The sequence below is a fragment of the Lampris incognitus genome, chromosome 8 (genome assembly GCF_029633865.1).
Source record: "Lampris incognitus isolate fLamInc1 chromosome 8, fLamInc1.hap2, whole genome shotgun sequence".
NCBI lineage: Eukaryota > Metazoa > Chordata > Actinopteri > Lampriformes > Lampridae > Lampris > Lampris incognitus.
This window is the reverse complement of record NC_079218.1, coordinates 58,081,360-58,100,747: the sequence shown is the minus strand read 5'-3', so window position 1 is coordinate 58,100,747 and position 19,388 is coordinate 58,081,360. Positions and strand designations below refer to the sequence as shown.

Sequence of the window (19,388 nt, the reverse complement as noted above, 5' to 3'; positions counted from 1 at the left end):
GTACAGTCGTGCACGTTGACGTGCACGCCCGTGTGAACCCACCTATAGAGCTTGTGTGAGCGCAGCAGGTCAACGGCCTCGTACACGCGGTTGATTGACAGCAGGTGGGAGGCAGCCTTCAGGTACTGCTCCTGCAGACACAGCTGTCTGACGTAGGCCTCCACCGCCCGGCACCAAACCTCATAACCAGCTGCAAGACAAGAACACGCACCCACCGGGGGTGGGGTGGAGCCATTTTTCAAACAGCCTGCTAATATCACCAGGGTATACAATAACACTGGCTTTAAAGGGAAAATAACAATAATAACAATAATAATGCAAGTTTTTAAAAATAGATGCTGGAGGAGACTAGAAGGAGCCATCTTTGCTGCACTGCCATGCAAATTTGCAAACGTGGTCACGGCCATATTGTGTTGTTTCCCGTTGTTCATTCAGTCATTCACGTGGACATCCAGTCAGACGTTTAGAAGTAGTAAAACAGTTTAGAAGCAATAAAACATGAAAACATTCCCTAATCCAAAGTACCAACAAGCCGTCCAGTCGACATAAAGGCTAACAATGTATCAACAAGCCGTCTAGTCGACACAAAGGCTAACAATGTATCAACAAGCCGTCTAGTCGACACAACGACAAACAATGTATCAACAAGCCGTCTAGTCGACACAAAGGCTAACAATGTATCAACAAGCCGTCTAGTCGACACAAAGACGAACAATGTATCAACAAGCCGTCTAGTCGACACAAAGGTTAACAATGTATCAACAAGCCGTCTAGTCGACACAAAGACGAACAATGTATCAACAAGCCGTCTAGTCCACACAAAGACTAACAATGTATCAACAAGCCGTCTAGTCGACACAAAGGCTAACAATGTATCAACAAGCCGTCTAGTCGACACAAAGGTTAACAATGTATCAACAAGCCGTCTAGTCGACACAACGACAAACAATGTATCAACAAGCCGTCTAGTCGACACAAAGGCTAACAATGTATCAACAAGCCGTCTAGTCGACACAAAGGCTAACAATGTATCAACAAGCCGTCTAGTCGACACAGACGAACAATGTATCAACAAGCCGTCTAGTCGACACAAAGACAAACAATGTATCAACAAGCCGTCTAGTCGACACAAAGACGAACAATGTATCAACAAGCCGTCTAGTCGACAAAGATGAACAATGTATCAACAAGCCGTCTAGTCTACACAAAGGCTAACAATGTATCAACAAGCCGTCTAGTCGACACAAGGACAAACAATGTATCAACAAGCCGTCTAGTCGACACAAAGGCTAACAATGTATCAACAAGCCGTCTAGTCGACACAAAGGCTAACAATGTATCAACAAGCCGTCTAGTCGACACAAAGGCTAACAATGTATCAACAAGCCGTCTAGTCGACACAAAGGCTAACAATGTATCAACAAGCCGTCTAGTCGACACAAAGACGAACAATGTATCAACAAGCCGTCTAGTCGACACAAAGGCTAACAATAAGCCGTCTAGTCGACACAAGGACAAACAATGTATCAACAAGCCGTCTAATCGACACAAAGGCTAACAATGTATCAACAAGCCGTCTAGTCGACACAAAGGTTAACAATGTATCAACAAGCCGTCTAGTCGACACAAAGGTTAACAATGTATCAACAAGCCGTCTAGTCAACACAAGGACAAACAATGTATCAACAAGCCGTCTAGTCGACACAACGACAAACAATGTATCAACAAGCCGTCTAGTCGACACAAAGGCTAACAATGTATCAACAAGCCGTCTAGTCCACACAAAGGCTAACAATGTATCAACAAGCCGTCTAGTCGACACAAGGACAAACAATGTATCAACAAGCCGTCTAGTCAACACAAGGACAAACAATGTATCAACAAGCCGTCTAGTCAACACAAGGACAAACAATGTATCAACAAGCCGTCGAGTCGACACAGACGAACAATGTATCAACAAGCCGTCTAGTCGACACAAAGATGAACAATGTATCAACAAGCCGTCTAGTCGACACAAAGATGAACAATGTATCAACAAGCCGTCTAGTCGACACAAAGATGAACAATGTATCAACAAGCCGTCTAGTCGACACAAAGATGAACAATGTATCAACAAGCCGTCTAGTCGACACAAAGACTAACAATGTATCAACAAGTCGTCTAGTCGACACAAAGACTAACAATGGCTGTGCTGGGAGGAGGAGATGATGACTTCTATGAATATTTTACCCATTGGCGCGACGGAGAGGAGGTGATCGCTGAGCTCTCCTCTCTCTGTGGCAACCTGCAGCGCCCCCTCCAGGTCTCCGCTCCACAGCCGCAGGTAAATGACAGAATCGTAGTGACCCGCCTCCACATGGCCTTGCTCTGGACAGACACATAACAGGAAGAGACAGACCATGAATGCTTCTCTCTGGTTGGTCACACGAGAGGAAGTCCCGCCTTATCCTCTCTGGTGGACCAATCGGCTCTGTGCATAACTGTAGTCCACTGACTTCCAGTTTCTACTGCAGCGGTCATACCAGTTTCCTGTTTGTTGGCGTGTGCTATTGACAGTGGCATGTTTTTCGTGGTGCCTGCAAGATTTACCATGGATAAATGTCAACGACATGTACACAACTGTTGACAAACTTTCACCTGCACCTACCAGCAAATGGGTGAAAAATTTCACGTTGTACATATCAAGTTACGTCCGTCCGCCGTTGGCCAATATCGGGCCGTCGGTGAGCATCTGTTACCCTCGTTTTTGCGGTGTATCCCACACCGTCGGCATTAGTCAGACCCTTGTCAGACCCCTGCCGGCAGCTTTTCGGCTGATTCAGCATGTTGAATCGGCAGAGCCCATTGGTGAGAGAGATCACTGATTGGCTGTTCAGCTTAGCGAATCAGTGCAGAACCTACATGCTAGTTGGCCATCGGCTGTAGTCTTTGCGGTGTATTCAAGTGCTACTTTTTAGCCCAGATGGCAGGTGACGTGAGGCAACGCAACAGTCGGCCTTCATCGCCGCTAGTCGGTTAGGTGTGTCTGGGCCCTAAGTGACCTCTTCAGTCTAAACTGACTGCAGGTATCTCCACCCTATCACTGCAGACCCATCACACCCTGGTCACAACCTGTTCCAACTCCTCCCCTCTGGTAGGCGCTACAGAGCACTGTACCCCAAAACAACCAGATATAAAAACACTTTCTTTCCGCGGGCTGTCATTCAAATGAACACTTGTTCATTGTATGTTGTATATACTGTACTGTACATGTTGTATATACTGTATTGTACATTGTACGTATACTGGTACACTCTGTCATGTCCATCTAACTCAGGCATGTATGTCAGTAAGCAGCTAACATGTGTTTCAGCATCTCTGATATATTCTCTGCACCACTGCACCTTATCACCTCTTATTTCTCCTGTATAAGTCAGTCCTGGTGTATATATGTGAAGGTTGTTGTGTTGTAGTGTTGTCATTCTATGTTAAGTACACAGAGAGCCACGAAACCAGAGTCACATTCCATGTATGTGTAAACCCACATGGCCAGTAAACCTGACTCTGATTCTGCCAACGTTTTAAAGAGGAACTGTGGAGTTTTGGCCACTTGTGGCGCTTCTGAGCAAAGAAATAAAACAAACACACACACTTCGTCTTCAAGCTGCTGTTATGAAATCCTGTTGTTAAACTGGAGTCTTCTAAATAATGGAAATCAAGATTTTCCAAACATCTCTGGTGTGGATGTATGGGGGGGGGGGTCGTATGTGCTCTGTGTCTGCATAATTTATGTAATCATTACGTTTTCACTTGTTTTGTTATTACTTATGTATCAATCATTCATTCTTTGCACTATTTGGCTATGTGTGTAGTCTATGTTTTGCCGTGTTGAGTGGTTATTGTTCATGTGTTACTGCTCATCTGCTAGGTCCACTCCACTTCCATTACACAGCTCTCCATCCTGGGGGATGAATCCCTCCAGTACCGTACTTCCTGAGGGTTCGCCCATGTGTTTCTTTGTGGAGTTTTTCCTCATCTGAATCCAGGGTTCACGTAAGTTTTTCCTCATCTGAAAAATGAGGAAAAACTAATTTTTTTCCCTGAGGGCCCAGACACACCCAACTGACTTTATTTGAACTTAGGGCCCAGGCGCACCAAAGCGACTAGCGGCAACGATGTGTAAGGGCCCACACACACCAAACCAACATCGGAGAACTAGCGGCGATGAAGGCAGACTGTTGCGTCAGGGCCAAAAAGCAGCACTTGAACACACCACAAAGACTACAGCCAATGGCCAGCTAACATGTAGGTTCTGCACCTGCATGAGATGAGAGGAGAAACACTTGAAATGTTCAGGTGAGATGAAGACGAAAAACGAGAAGATCTTCTGCGTGTGGCCTCTTGACTTCGCCGTTTGCTTGCTTTCGTAACTTCCGCTTCTCTTCTCGTCCACTGATTCGCTAAGCTGAACAGCCAATCAGAGTGCTCTCTCTCACCGACGGGCTCCGCCGCCGATTCAACATGCGGAATTGGCTGAAAAGCTGCTGGCAGGGGTCCGACTAGTGCCGGCGGTATGGGTCACACCGCAAAAACTAGGGTCACAGACGCTCACCGACGGCCCGACATTGGCTGACGGCCGACCGTCGGCCTGGTGTTTCACAGCCTTAAGGACAGACAGCGTCATACCTCATACCGGCTGAGCCTGTGATAGCAAAGCCCTCTCGACCTAAACTGTATTTTGTGCCACACAACTGAACCTGACTTGACTGTGAAGGTAAGAACTTTTGTCAGTGGGTCTAACAAGATGCTACGTCTGCATGAGTGAGATGAAGGATGTGTTTGTTTACATGGCAAACAGCTTCAATGAGCAGTACTGGAGGCTGAGGTGGAGAGGATGGCTCGCTGCTTCACATCGTGTCAGAGGGCGGCTGACTGCAGGTGACTTGCAGACATACAAAGTGTGCATGCAGATCTTCAGAAATCGGAGTGGGAATGAGCCATTGGCGGTTTGCTTCGCGCCTCTTACCTTCCTCCTGGAACATCCGGTACAGAGCCTGTCTGTCCGAGAAGAGGCCGAGGTGGATGTGGTCTCCTTGGCCGGGGACACAACCTGATGGCGGCTCTGAAGGACACAAAAAGACAAAGACTTCAGCAGGCAGCAGATTTAACAAAAACCAGGCTATTTCTTTTGCTTTGGCTGGTTATACTGGTTTAATCCATCTGACTTCTACATGACAGCTGGGTGGACACCAGCTGTCATGTAGAAGTCAGATTCTGTGTTAAAAGACATGACGGCTGGTAAAACAGTGGATGTGGCGTCTGGGTAGCGTATTTCGTTGTCTATCAACACAGGGCTCGCCAGTTCGAATCCCCGTGTTGCCTCTGGCTTGGTCGGGCGTCCCTACAGACGCAATTGGCTGTGTCTGCATGTGGGAAGCCGGACGTGGGTATGTGTCCTGACCACTGCACTAGCGCCAACTCTGGTTGGTTAGGGTACCTGTTCAGGGGGAAGGGGGGGGGAATAGCGTGATCCTCCCACGTGCTACGTCCCCCTGGTGAAACTCCTCACTGTCAGGTGAAAAGAAGCAGCTGGTGACTCCACATGTATTGGAGGAGGCATGTGGTAGTCTGCAGCCCTCCCCGGATCAGCAGAGGGGGTGGAGCAGAGACCGGGATGGCTCAGAGGAGTGGGGTAATTGGCCGGATACAATTGGGGAAAAAAAGGGGGGAGGGGGAATCCACAAAAAAAACAAAAACAAAACAGTGGACATGTCCCACCAGCTTTGGGGGCACCAGCATTCAGACATGAAGAGAGGAACATGTTTTCATGTTCCCGCAAACAGCTCGATGCTTAAAGATGCAGCAAGCTAGTTGTCCCTCAGTTTGCTGGGAACAACATAACTAAAACACAATTCCTGTTTAGCATTATGGTACCCTCGTAATTCACATTTTAGGGATTTTTGCTGATAAACTGATCTAGGGTGACTTATGGTTTCAGCAGCAAGAGCTGAAACAGAATGAAACAGCATGAAACAGAACGATACAGAATGAAAAAGAATGGAACAGAATGATACAGAATGAAACAGCATGAAAAAGAATGAAACAGTATGAAACAATGAAACAGAATGATACAAAATGAAACAAAATGAAACAGTATGAAACAGAATGATACAGAATGAAAAAGAATGAACCAGAACGATACAGAATGAAACAGTATGAAACAGAATGATACAGAATGAAAAAGAATGAACCAGAATGATACAAAATGAAACAAAATGAAAAAGAATGAAACAGTATGAAACAGAATGATGCAGAATGAAAAAAATGAAACAGCATGAAATAGAATGAAACAGAATGATACAAAATGAAACAAAATGAAAAAGAATGAAACAGTATGAAACAGAATGATACAGAATGAAACAATGATACAGAAGGAAACAGTATGAAACAGCATGAAATAGAATGAAACAGAATGACAGAAAATGAAACCGTATGACACAGAATGAATGATACAGAATGAAACAGAATGCTCCACAACAACAGCAGCTAGAGTCAGGAACCAGGGATGATCGATACTGCTACTGATAGTGACACCGCTACTGGATACCGGGCGGATACAAGGCTAAAATGGTGCATCAATGCAGGAGATTTTACCCAAAACTACAATCTGATACCCAACGCAAAGAATAAAATCTCATGAATAGAAATGAAATGGTTTCATTTACTGCATTTTCTGCATATGGAAGCATGTAATTGTTTGATGTTGTAAAAAAACTGATTCTATCAATTATTTTGCCCCTTGACCCCACAGTAATGGTCTAAGTCTGCACTGTTCAGTAAAAGTAATGGATCAGAACTTGGTATCATCCAATACTTACGCCCCTTGTCCAATACATTGTACCAACTCAACTAGACTCAACTTTTTCGTTTTCCGTTACTGGAAAGAACCGGCATTTTGGTAACTGTTACCACTTTTCTGGTGCCACCTTTGTCGAGGTTCCAAAAAACCTGAAGCGGGTACCAAAATCACTGCAGACCAGCTACACTGAGGGGGTATTGTTACGGTAATGGGAAACGACACTCTGCGAGTCGAGTCGAGATGAGCCGGTACCATGTAGTGGAAAAGGGGCATTAGATTCATACCCCGAACTGGTGCTGGCATTAAAAAGGGGATACTGATGCACCCCTACCGGGAACACAAGAGAAAAAAGTTAAAGTCCTAATCGACTGGGGAAGGATTTGGCATCACACATTCAGCAAATGACATAAGCAGACTGCAGTCATAGACAAACACAATGGTTATAACTGCAGTCATAGACACACAAACACAAACACACACACACTGGTTATAACTGCAGTCATAGACAAACACACTTGTTATAAGTGCAGTCAGCACACACAAACACACAAACAGGTTATAACTGCAGTCACAGACAAACACACTAGTTATAACTGCAGTCACAGACAAACATACTGGTTATAACTGCAGTCATAGACAAACAAACTGGCTATAACTGCAGTCATAGACACACGCACTGGTCATAACTGCAGTCATAGAGACACACACTGGTTATAACTGCAGTCATAGACAAACACACTGGTTATAACTGCAGTCATAGACACACACACTGGTTATAACTGCAGTCATAGAGACACACACTGGTTATAACTGCAGTCACAGACACACACACTGGTTATAACTGCAGTCATAGACACACACTCTGGATATAACTGCAGTCATAGACACACAAACTGGCTATGACTGCAGTCACAGACAAACACACTGGTTATAACTGCAGTCATAGACAAACACACTGGTTATAACTGCAGTCAGACACACACTGGTTATAACTGCAGTCATAGACAAACACTCTGGTTGTAACTGCAGTCATAGACACACACACTGGTTATAACTGCAGTCATAGACAAACACAATGGTTATAACTGCAGTCACAGACACACACACACACACACACACACACACACACACACAGGTTATAACTGCAGTCATAGACACACAAACTGGTTATAAATGCAGTCATAGACAAACACTGGTTATAACTGCAGTCACAGACTCACAAACTGGTTATGACTGCAGTCATAGACACACACACACACACACACACACACACACACACACACACACACACACACACACACTGGTTATAACTGCAGTCAAGGACAAACACTCTGGTTATAACTGCAGTCATAGACAAACACTGGTTATAACTGCAATCACAGACACACACACACACACACACACACACACACACACACACACACACACACACACACACACACACACAGGTCATAACTGCAGTCAGACATACAGACTGGCTATAACTGCAGTCATAGACAAACACACTGGTTCTAACTGCAGTCACAGACAAACACACTCGTTATAACTGCAGTCATAGACAAACACACTGGTTATAACTGCAGTCACAGACAAACACACTGGTTATAACTGCAGTCACAGACAAACACACTGGTTATAACTGCAGTCATAGACAAACACTCTGGTTATAACTGCAATCATAGAGACACGTGTCAATGCGTTCAGACTTGTCCAGTTGTAAAAATCAAACTTGTTTGATTTTATCGTGACTGCTCCAACTAGTCGAAGACTGGATTTGGAGGAGAGCATTTTGAATCTTAAACCCCCCAAACACTACAAGATAACATGTACCGACTGCCCACGGTAACCTCACCCATTTTACACATGATACACAGACTGGTGCAGACTATCCATCATCATGGACTAAATCACAGTCAGTATGTTTCGGGTTTTAGTTTTGAAATGGGCGGGGGGGGGGTGTTGTTGAGACACAGCACCCTGATGATACAGAAGCAACATTACTACAGCAGGAAGGTGTGAGATAGTCCTCATGGGTCCAGGATCAGAGAGGGTGTCTTACTTGGACTGTGTCGGATGGTGGCAAGCGTGACGCAGTCCTGCAGCTGCTCCTCTTTGGGCCGGTGGTCCATCGATGTGCTGAGAGGAAGCATAGAGCGAGGCTTCCTCTTCTTCACAGACAGCAACTCTGGGGGGGGGGGGGGGTCCACACACACACACACACATAATAATGAATGTACTGCTGGCAGCATGACGTGTTATTGTGTTTACAGAATAAACCAACAGACGTACACTACCTGGTTTATCTTTGCTCTTAAAGGCTGGAGTGCATTTCCTGCTCATCTCAGTGAAAGCTGAAATTAAACGCGAGAGTGTGTTTGACACAAACTTCATGGTTTCAGTACACTGACTAGTTGACTCTTCCATGGTTTTTCATGTTGTTGTGTTTGCAGCCAGCGCTAGCTAGTTACTTCTTACCTGGTGGCAGCACGGGACTGCCGCTGCTCCCATTTTCTTCCTCTTCCTCGTCTTCATCACAGGGCTCCAATCCTGAGGCAGCGGCCCGTCCTCCTGCAGCTCCTCCTTCTCCATTGACTGAAGGGGGCGGGGCCTCTCCCGCCATCACCCCTCCAGTCGACGGCGTCTTCTTCTTCTTCTTGTTCTTTTGCTGCTGTTTGGCTTTAGTGCTCTGCTTCTCCCTCAGATCCATCGACTTTTTACCTGAGAGGAAGACACCAACATCCCGCTGTTCACATGATGGTTATGTTGGGAAGACATTTCGAAGCACGAGTGTCCCTCTCTGTCTCGATCTTCTATGTGTGCAACAAACTAGAGAAAATCCCTTGTTTGTGTGGCCAATAAGTAGATTCTGATCTTTTTTACTTCTATTGTAAGCAAAACTCAAAATATTTATTCAACCATGTGACTATGTTGGGATCTTTGTGACCTTAGATCCATTTTGTTAGTTTGTTGGGTCAAAAATTACTGGCTAGAATACCAAACCTGTAACCTGTAATTCAAAAGTTGAGTGGAGGATACACCAGGCCGGCCTGGCTCGACCCGGGTCTCATGTCAACATAAACTTTACTGATGAGCACAGGATGTCAGCTCTCATTCACTTCTGTCATTTTATGTACAATAACCCTGGAAAACATGAGTAAACTCACAAAAGAGGATTTTTCTCTCAAGTCTGATGTAAGGTTGAAAAGTGAGGCTTTAGTACAGCTGCACAAGACTTAGAGACTGTCACAGCTAACAATTAACACATTTTTTAATCCTCATTTCTCTTTTAAATTTGAGCACAGAGAGAATTTGAAAAATAGGAATTTAAATGTGCTGCACAGAACTTTTGCACATGATAAATCAATTTGCAACTCAAAACTTGTTCTTTAAGGATGAATACTCAGGCGCTGGTTCAGCTGCACTCGCTCAACTACCCAGAGTGTAAACTGAGATGATGTGGAACATGAGTACTAGCTCAACTACCCAGAGTGTAAACTGAGATGATGTGGAACATGAGTACTAGCTCAACTACCCAGAGTGTAAACTGAGATGATGTGGAACACGAGTACTAGCTCAACTACCCAGAGTGTAAACTGAGATGAAGTGGAACATGAGTACTAGCTAAACTACCCAGAGTGTAAACTGAGATGAAGTGGAACATGAGTACTAGCTAAACTACCCAGAGTGTAAACTGAGATGAAGTGGAACATGAGTACTAGCTGAACTACCCAGAGTGTAAACTGAGATGAAGTGGAACATGAGTACTAGCTAAACTACCCAGAGTGTAAACTGAGATGATGTGGAACACGAGTACTAGCTCAACTACCCAGAGTGTAAACTCTAATGAGGTGGAACATGAGTACTAGCTCAACTACCCAGAGTGTAAACTGAGATGATGTGGAACATGAGTACTAGCTCAACTACCCAGAGTGTAAACTGAGATGATGTGGAACATGAGTACTAGCTCAACTACCCAGAGTGTAAACTGAGATGATGTGGAACATGAGTACTAGCTCAACTACCCAGAGTGTAAACTGAGATGATGTGGAACATGAGTACTAGCTCAACTACCCAGAGTGTAAACTGAGATGAAGTGGAACATGAGTACTAGCTAAACTACCCAGAGTGTAAACTGAGATGAAGTGGAACATGAGTACTAGCTAAACTACCCAGAGTGTAAACTGAGATGATGTGGAACACGAGTACTAGCTCAACTACCCAGAGTGTAAACTGAGATGAAGTGGAACATGAGTACTAGCTAAACTACCCAGAGTGTAAACTGAGATGAAGTGGAACATGAGTACTAGCTAAACTACCCAGAGTGTAAACTGAGATGAAGTGGAACATGAGTACTAGCTGAACTACCCAGAGTGTAAACTGAGATGAAGTGGAACATGAGTACTAGCTAAACTACCCAGAGTGTAAACTGAGATGATGTGGAACACGAGTACTAGCTCAACTACCCAGAGTGTAAACTCTAATGAGGTGGAACATGAGTACTAGCTCAACTACCCAGAGTGTAAACTGAGATGATGTGGAACATGAGTACTAGCTCAACTACCCAGAGTGTAAACTGAGATGATGTGGAACATGACTACTAGCTCAACTCCCCAGAGTGTAAACTGAGATGATGTGGAACATGAGTACTAGCTCAACTACCCAGAGTGTAAACTGAGATGATGTAGAACATGAGTACTAGCTCAACTACCCAGAGTGTAAACTGAGATGAAGTGGAACATGAGTACTAGCTAAACTACCCAGAGTGTAAACTGAGATGATGTGGAACACGAGTACTAGCTCAACTACCCAGAGTGTAAACTCTAATGAGGTGGAACATGAGTACTAGCTCAACTACCCAGAGTGTAAACTGAGATGATGTGGAACATGAGTACTAGCTCAACTACCCAGAGTGTAAACTGTGAAGAAGTGGAACATGAGTACTAGCTCAACTACCCAGAGTGTAAACTGAGAGGATGTGGAACATGAGTACTAGCTCAACTACCCAGAGTGTAAACTGAGATGATGTGGAACACGAGTACTAGCTGAACTACCCAGAGTGTAAACTGAGATGAAGTGGAACATGAGTACTAGCTAAACTACCCAGAGTGTAAACTGAGATGAAGTGGAACATGAGTACTAGCTGAACTACCCAGAGTGTAAACTGAGATGAAGTGGAACATGAGTACTAGCTAAACTACCCAGAGTGTAAACTGAGATGATGTGGAACACGAGTACTAGCTCAACTACCCAGAGTGTAAACTCTAATGAGGTGGAACATGAGTACTAGCTCAACTACCCAGAGTGTAAACAGAGATGATGTGGAACATGAGTACTAGCTCAACTACCCAGAGTGTAAACTGAGATGATGTGGAACATGAGTACTAGCTCAACTACCCAGAGTGTAAACTGAGATGAAGTGGAACATGAGTACTAGCTAAACTACCCAGAGTGTAAACTGAGATGAAGTGGAACATGAGTACTAGCTAAACTACCCAGAGTGTAAACTGAGATGAAGTGGAACATGAGTACTAGCTGAACTACCCAGAGTGTAAACTGAGATGAAGTGGAACATGAGTACTAGCTAAACTACCCAGAGTGTAAACTGAGATGATGTGGAACACGAGTACTAGCTCAACTACCCAGAGTGTAAACTCTAATGAGGTGGAACATGAGTACTAGCTCAACTACCCAGAGTGTAAACTGAGATGATGTGGAACATGAGTACTAGCTCAACTACCCAGAGTGTAAACTGTGAAGAAGTGGAACATGAGTACTAGCTCAACTACCCAGAGTGTAAACTGAGATGATGTGGAACATGAGTACTAGCTCAACTACCCAGAGTGTAAACTGAGATGATGTGGAACACGAGTACTAGCTGAACTACCCAGAGTGTAAACTGAGATGAAGTGGAACATGAGTACTAGCTGAACTACCCAGAGTGTAAACTGAGATGAAGTGGAACATGAGTACTAGCTGAACTACCCAGAGTGTAAACTGAGATGAAGTGGAACATGAGTACTAGCTAAACTACCCAGAGTGTAAACTGAGATGATGTGGAACACGAGTACTAGCTCAACTACCCAGAGTGTAAACTCTAATGAGGTGGAACATGAGTACTAGCTCAACTACCCAGAGTGTAAACTGAGATGATGTGGAACATGAGTACTAGCTCAACTACCCAGAGTGTAAACTGTGATGAAGTGGAACATGAGTACTAGCTCAACTACCCAGAGTGTAAACTGAGATGATGTGGAACACGAGTACTAGCTCAACTACCCAGAGTGTAAACTGAGATGATGTGGAACATGAGTACTAGCCCAACTACCCAGAGTGTAAACTGAGATGATGTGGAACATGAGTACTAGCCTAACTACCCAGAGTGTAAACTGAGATGATGTGGAACATGAGTACTAGCTCAACTACCCAGAGTGTAAACTGAGATGATGTGGAACATGAGTACTAGCTCAACTACCCAGAGTGTAAACTGAGATGATGTGGAACATGAGTACTAGCTCAACTACCCAGAGTGTAAACTGAGATGAAGTGGAACATGAGTACTAGCTCAACTACCCAGAGTGTAAACTGAGATGATGTGGAACATGAGTACTAGCTCAACTACCCAGAGTGTAAACTGAGATGATGTGGAACATGAGTACTAGCTCAACTACCCAGAGTGTAAACTGAGATGAAGTGGAACATGAGTACTAGCTAAACTACCCAGAGTGTAAACTGAGATGAAGTGGAACATGAGTACTAGCTGAACTACCCAGAGTGTAAACTGAGATGAAGTGGAACATGAGTACTAGCTAAACTACCCAGAGTGTAAACTGAGATGATGTGGAACATGAGTACTAGCTCAACTACCCAGAGTGTAAACTGAGATGATGTGGAACACGAGTACTAGCTGAACTACCCAGAGTGTAAACTGAGATGATGTGGAACATGAGTACTAGCTCAACTACCCAGAGTGTAAACTGTGAAGAAGTGGAACATGAGTACTAGCTCAACTACCCAGAGTGTAAACTGAGATGATGTGGAACATGAGTACTAGCTCAACTACCCAAAGTGTAAACTGAGATGATGTGGAACACGAGTACTAGCTGAACTACCCAGAGTGTAAACTGAGATGAAGTGGAACATGAGTACTAGCTAAACTACCCAGAGTGTAAACTGAGATGAAGTGGAACATGAGTACTAGCTGAACTACCCAGAGTGTAAACTGAGATGAAGTGGAACATGAGTACTAGCTAAACTACCCAGAGTGTAAACTGAGATGATGTGGAACACAAGTACTAGCTCAACTACCCAGAGTGTAAACTGAGATGAAGTGGAACATGAGTACTAGCTCAACTACTCAGAGTGTAAACTGAGATGATGTGGAACATGAGTACTAGCTGAACTACCCAGAGTGTAAACTGAGATGAAGTGGAACATGAGTACTAGCTAAACTACCCAGAGTGTAAACTGAGATGAAGTGGAACATGAGTACTAGCTGAACTACCCAGAGTGTAAACTGAGATGAAGTGGAACATGAGTACTAGCTAAACTACCCAGAGTGTAAACTGAGATGATGTGGAACACGAGTACTAGCTCAACTACCCAGAGTGTAAACTCTAATGAGGTGGAACATGAGTACTAGCTCAACTACCCAGAGTGTAAACTGAGATGATGTGGAACATGAGTACTAGCTAAACTACCCAGAGTGTAAACTGAGATGATGTGGAACATGAGTACTAGCTAAACTACCCAGAGTGTAAACTGAGATGATGTGGAACATGGGTACTAGCTCAACTACCCAGAGTGTAAACTGAGATGATGTGGAACATGAGTACTAGCTAAACTACCCAGAGAGTAAACTGAGATGAAGTGGAACATGAGTACTAGCTCAACTACCCAGAGTGTAAACTGAGATGAAGTGGAACATGAGTACTAGCTCAACTACCCAGAGTGTAAACTGAGATGAAGTGGAACATGAGTACTAGCTCAACTACCCAGAGTGTAAACTGAGATGAAGTGGAACATGAGTACTAGCTCAACTACCCAGAGTGTAAACTGAGATGATGTGGAACATGAGTACTAGCTCAACTACCCAGAGTGTAAACTGAGATGATGTGGAACACGAGTACTAGCCCAACTACCCAGAGTGTAAACTGAGATGATGTGGAACATGAGTACTAGCTCAACTACCCAGAGTGTAAACTGAGATGATGTGGAACATGAGTACTAGCTAAACTACCCAGAGTGTAAACTGAGATGATGTGGAACATGGGTACTAGCTCAACTACCCAGAGAGTAAACTGAGATGATGTGGAACAGAAACGTGACGTGTAGAGGAGGACTGCACTCTACTGCAGCTGGCAGCACCTTGTCTGTTTTGCAGCCTACCTTTCTCACAACCACTGCTGATTATAGTAAGAGACAGGATGAAAGAGAGCGCGACAGAGAGAGAGACACACAGAGAGGGGGGGGGGCGGCGAGAGGAGACAGAAAGAGAGAGGGGAGGGGACAGAGAGAGGGGGGCAGAGAGAGAGAAAGGGGGGAGACAGAGAAGGAGAGAGAGAAAGAAAGGGGGGGAGGGGGCAGAAAGAGACAGAGACAGAAAGAGACAGACAGACATCAGGACAGGCAGACAAAGAAGGGGGCTGTTTTGCAGTGATGGATGATTGCCTTTAGGTGGCAGTGTATCATTGTTCCCTTCCATATCATTATTATAGTAAGAGACAGGAAGAGAGACAGAGAGAGAGAGAGAGAGAGAGTGAGAGAGAGACAGAGAGAGAGAGACAGAGAGAGAGAGAGAGAGAGAGAGAGAGAGAGACAGAGGAAGAGAGAGAGAGAGAGAGAGAGAGAGACAGAGAAAGAGAGAGACAGAGGAAGAGAGAGAGAGAGAGAGAGAGAGACAGAGAAAGAGAGAGACAGAGGAAGAGAGAGAGAGAGACAGAGGAAGAGAGAGAGAGAGAGAGAGAGAGAGAGAGAGAGAGAGAGAGAGAGAGAGAGAGAGAGAGAGAGGGAGAGAGAGGGAGAGCAGGACAGGCAGACAGAAAGAAAGAAGGGGGGGCTGTTTTGCAGTGACAGATGGTCACCTTTAGGTGGCACTTTGAACTCCTGTTTGGAGATGCTCCACTCCTGTACGGTGAAGTCGTCCCCGCCGGTCCAGACCACGTCGGGGTCCACAGGGGACCAGTCCACACACAGCAGACGACCCCTGTGACCCCGGTAGTTGCTTAACCCTTCCTCTGTCAGCACGTCCCACACCTGGGACGAACCACACACGATGGATGGACGGATGGACGACATGACAGACAAGAAAAGATAGAAGGACGGATAAAAAGATAAATACAAAGGCCGATGAATGATTAGCCAATTGATCAGATGATCGATAATTAATCAATCATAATTTTGGTAGTTTAAGTATTTTTTAGTCATTGATCAAGTAAAACTACCAAAGATTTGCAGCTTACACCTTCATAAATGCAGACATGCTGGTCTTTCTCTGATCACATCATTATTACATGATCACATCATTATTACATGAATACTTAAGCTCTGATCACATCATTATTACATGAATACTTAAGCTCTGATCACATCATTATTACATGAATACTTAAGCTCTGATTACATCATTATTACATGATCACATCATTATTAAATGAATTCTTAAGCTCTGATCACATCATTATTACATGATCATATCATTATTACATGAATACTTAAGCTCTGATCACATCAATATTACATGATCACATCATTATTACATGAATACTTAAGCTCTGATCACATCATTATTACATGATCACATCATTATTACATGAATATTTAAGGGTTCTTCTGGCTGCCGGGGACACTATGCTTTCAGACATGTCTTTGGGCTCTAGGAACTTGTGATGGGCATATGTCATTATTTCTGACATTTCATAAATGATGAGTCAATGTAACTGACTGTGTTAATTAAAATAAATACAAAATAATCGATAAAAAAAAGAAAGAAAATTAACCGATAAAGCAGAAAAAATGTCAGTTGCGGCCCTACATACGGACGTACTATGTAGCGGGACTTCTCCATTAACTCACTCCGCAGTATTGAACCCCCCCCCCCCGGCCTTTTTCTCTCTAATTGTACCTGTCCACTTCCTCACTCTTCCGAGCAGCCCCGGTCTCTGCTCCACCCCCTCTGCTGATCCGGGGAGGGCTGCAGACTACCACATGTCTCCTCCATACATGTGGAGTCACCAGCCGCTTCTTTTCACCTGACAGTGAGGAGTTTCACCAGGGGGACGTAGCACATGGGAGGATCATGCTATTCCACCCAGTTCCCCCTCCCCCCCGAACAGGCGCCCCGACCGACCAGAGTTGGCACTAGTGCAGCAACCAGGACACATACCCACATCCGGCTTCCCACCCGCAGACACAGCCAACTGTGTCTGTAAGGACACCCGACCAAGCCGGAGGTAACACAAGGATTTGAACCGGCGATCCCCGTGTTGGTAGGCAACAGAAAAGACCACTATGCTAACTGGATGCCCATGTTGAAATCCTTTAATGTATAAATACAAACTACAAACGGCTGTGTCAGATGTAGTCTACTGTAGACTCAGATTAGAATCGGGAAAACCATATGAAGGAAGTTCATCGTAGCGTGTTTTAAACAGACACACGCTGTCTGTCGTCAGTCTGAGGGTCCTGCTGGTAAAAAGACTTTCATCTCAAGTTCACACCACGGAATACCTGAATGTTGCTAAATCATTTCCAGGTGGGCCTGCTGACAAGTTACCGACCTGGGCTGTGCTGTCATAGCAGACCGTGACCAGCCTGGCAGGCTGGTGCGGGCTCCAGGCCATGGCGGTGACTTTGGCTGTGTGACCGCTGAGCGTCCGGTACGGCTCCGTCATCACCACGGGACTATCTGGTGGGTTTTCTGAAAAACACCGAACACTGGCATTAACATTTGGACCCCCCCAGGACGACAGACAGGAAGTTCTACTATTATCTGTTTGTTGAACCTTTGACCCCAAAAGCTTTGCATGTGTTGAATGTTCTGAACTCCATCATGCAGTGCTCTGGAACACTAGATGCTCTGGAACCCTAGCTGCTCTGGAACCCTAGCTGCTCTGGAGCACTAGCTGCTCTGGAACACTAGATGCTCTGGAACACTAGATGATCTGGAACACTACAGGCTCTGGAACCCTAGCTGCTCTGAAACACTAGATGCTCTGGAGCACCAGCTGCTCTGGAACACTAGATACCCTGTAACACTAGATGCTATGGGGCACTAGCTAATCTGGAACACTAGATACTCTGGAACACTAGATGCTCTGGAACCCTAGCTGTTCTGGAACACCAGATGATCTGGAGCACTAGATGCTCTGGAGCACTAGCTGCTCTGGATCACTAGATCAGCGTTTCTCAAACCTCTCCTGGAGGACCACTTGTCCTGCATGGTTTAGATCTCTCCCTGCTCCAACACAGCTGATTTAAATGATCACTTTTGTTATTAGGCAGCTTCGGGAGCTCATAACAAGTTGATCATTTGAAACAGCTGTGTTGGAGCAGGGAGAGATCTAAAACATGCAGGACAAGTGGTCCTCCAGGAGAGGTTTGAGAAACGCTGCACTAGATGCTCTGGCACACTAGATGCTCTGGAACACTAGCTGCTCTGGAACCCTAGCTGCTCTGGAACACTAGATGATCTTGAACACTAGATGATCTTGAACACTAGCTGCTCTGGAGCACTAGCTGCTCTGGATCACTAGATCAGCGTTTCTCAAACCTCTCCTGGAGGACCACTTGTCCTGCAGGGTTTAGATCTCTCCCTGCTCCAACACAGCTGATTTAAATGATCACTTTTGTTATTAGGCAGCTTCGGGAGCTCATAACAAGTTGATCATTTGAATCAGCTGTGTTGGAGCAGGGAGAGATCTAAAACATGCAGGACAAGTGGTCCTCCAGGAGAGGTTTGAGAAACGCTGCACTAGATGCTCTGGAACACTAGATGCTCTGGAACACTAGCTGCTCTGGAACACTAGATGCTCTGGAGCACCAGATGCTCTGGAACACTAGATGCTCTGGAACACTAGATGCTCTGAAATAATAGCTGCTCTGGAACACTAGCTGGTGGTTCATGTGAAAATAAACTACTTTTATTCAGGACTCAGGAACACTTTATTTGTCATTTCACTTCATGCACTTGCGTACATGAAATGAAACGAAATGCCGTTTCCCCCAGCCCACAGCAGTACAACACAAAGACAAAAACACATCCAAACACTACAAGAACACACATATTCAAACTAACACACATATCCAAACTTAACAAAAAAATCACTGTCCAAGGGAACGAACACCAGCCAGGATGACTGTCGGAGACACTGGTCTGCATGGGCTAGCAGTTAGCTTAGCCCGCCCCGCTTCCGCATCCTGTCAGACTGCCCACAGCATTTCCTCCTCGGGCACAGTTCCAGGCAGAGTCCGTGGTCCTCGGGACCACCGGACGAAGCAGACCAAGCTCTCCCAGCCAGACACCCTCGACACACCTCCCCGCACTCCTCACGAC

The 19,388-nt window shown here is 45.0% G+C and overlaps 1 protein-coding gene across 1 annotated transcript in view; it reads right to left on the bottom strand.

Annotated features, from left to right (window-relative positions):
* Window positions 1–19,388, bottom strand: part of gemin5 (gem (nuclear organelle) associated protein 5) — an 85,038-nt gene that overhangs the window by 21,277 nt on the left and 44,373 nt on the right. The window contains exons 14-21 of the mRNA XM_056284489.1: window positions 17,614–17,753; window positions 15,919–16,090; window positions 9,314–9,556; window positions 9,133–9,189; window positions 8,898–9,023; window positions 5,006–5,101; window positions 2,230–2,367; window positions 43–190 (exon numbers count right to left, since the gene is read on the bottom strand). Of these exons, the coding sequence (XP_056140464.1) occupies window positions 43–190; window positions 2,230–2,367; window positions 5,006–5,101; window positions 8,898–9,023; window positions 9,133–9,189; window positions 9,314–9,556; window positions 15,919–16,090; window positions 17,614–17,753 (1,120 nt within the window). The remainder of the gene's footprint in view (window positions 1–42; window positions 191–2,229; window positions 2,368–5,005; window positions 5,102–8,897; window positions 9,024–9,132; window positions 9,190–9,313; window positions 9,557–15,918; window positions 16,091–17,613; window positions 17,754–19,388) is intronic.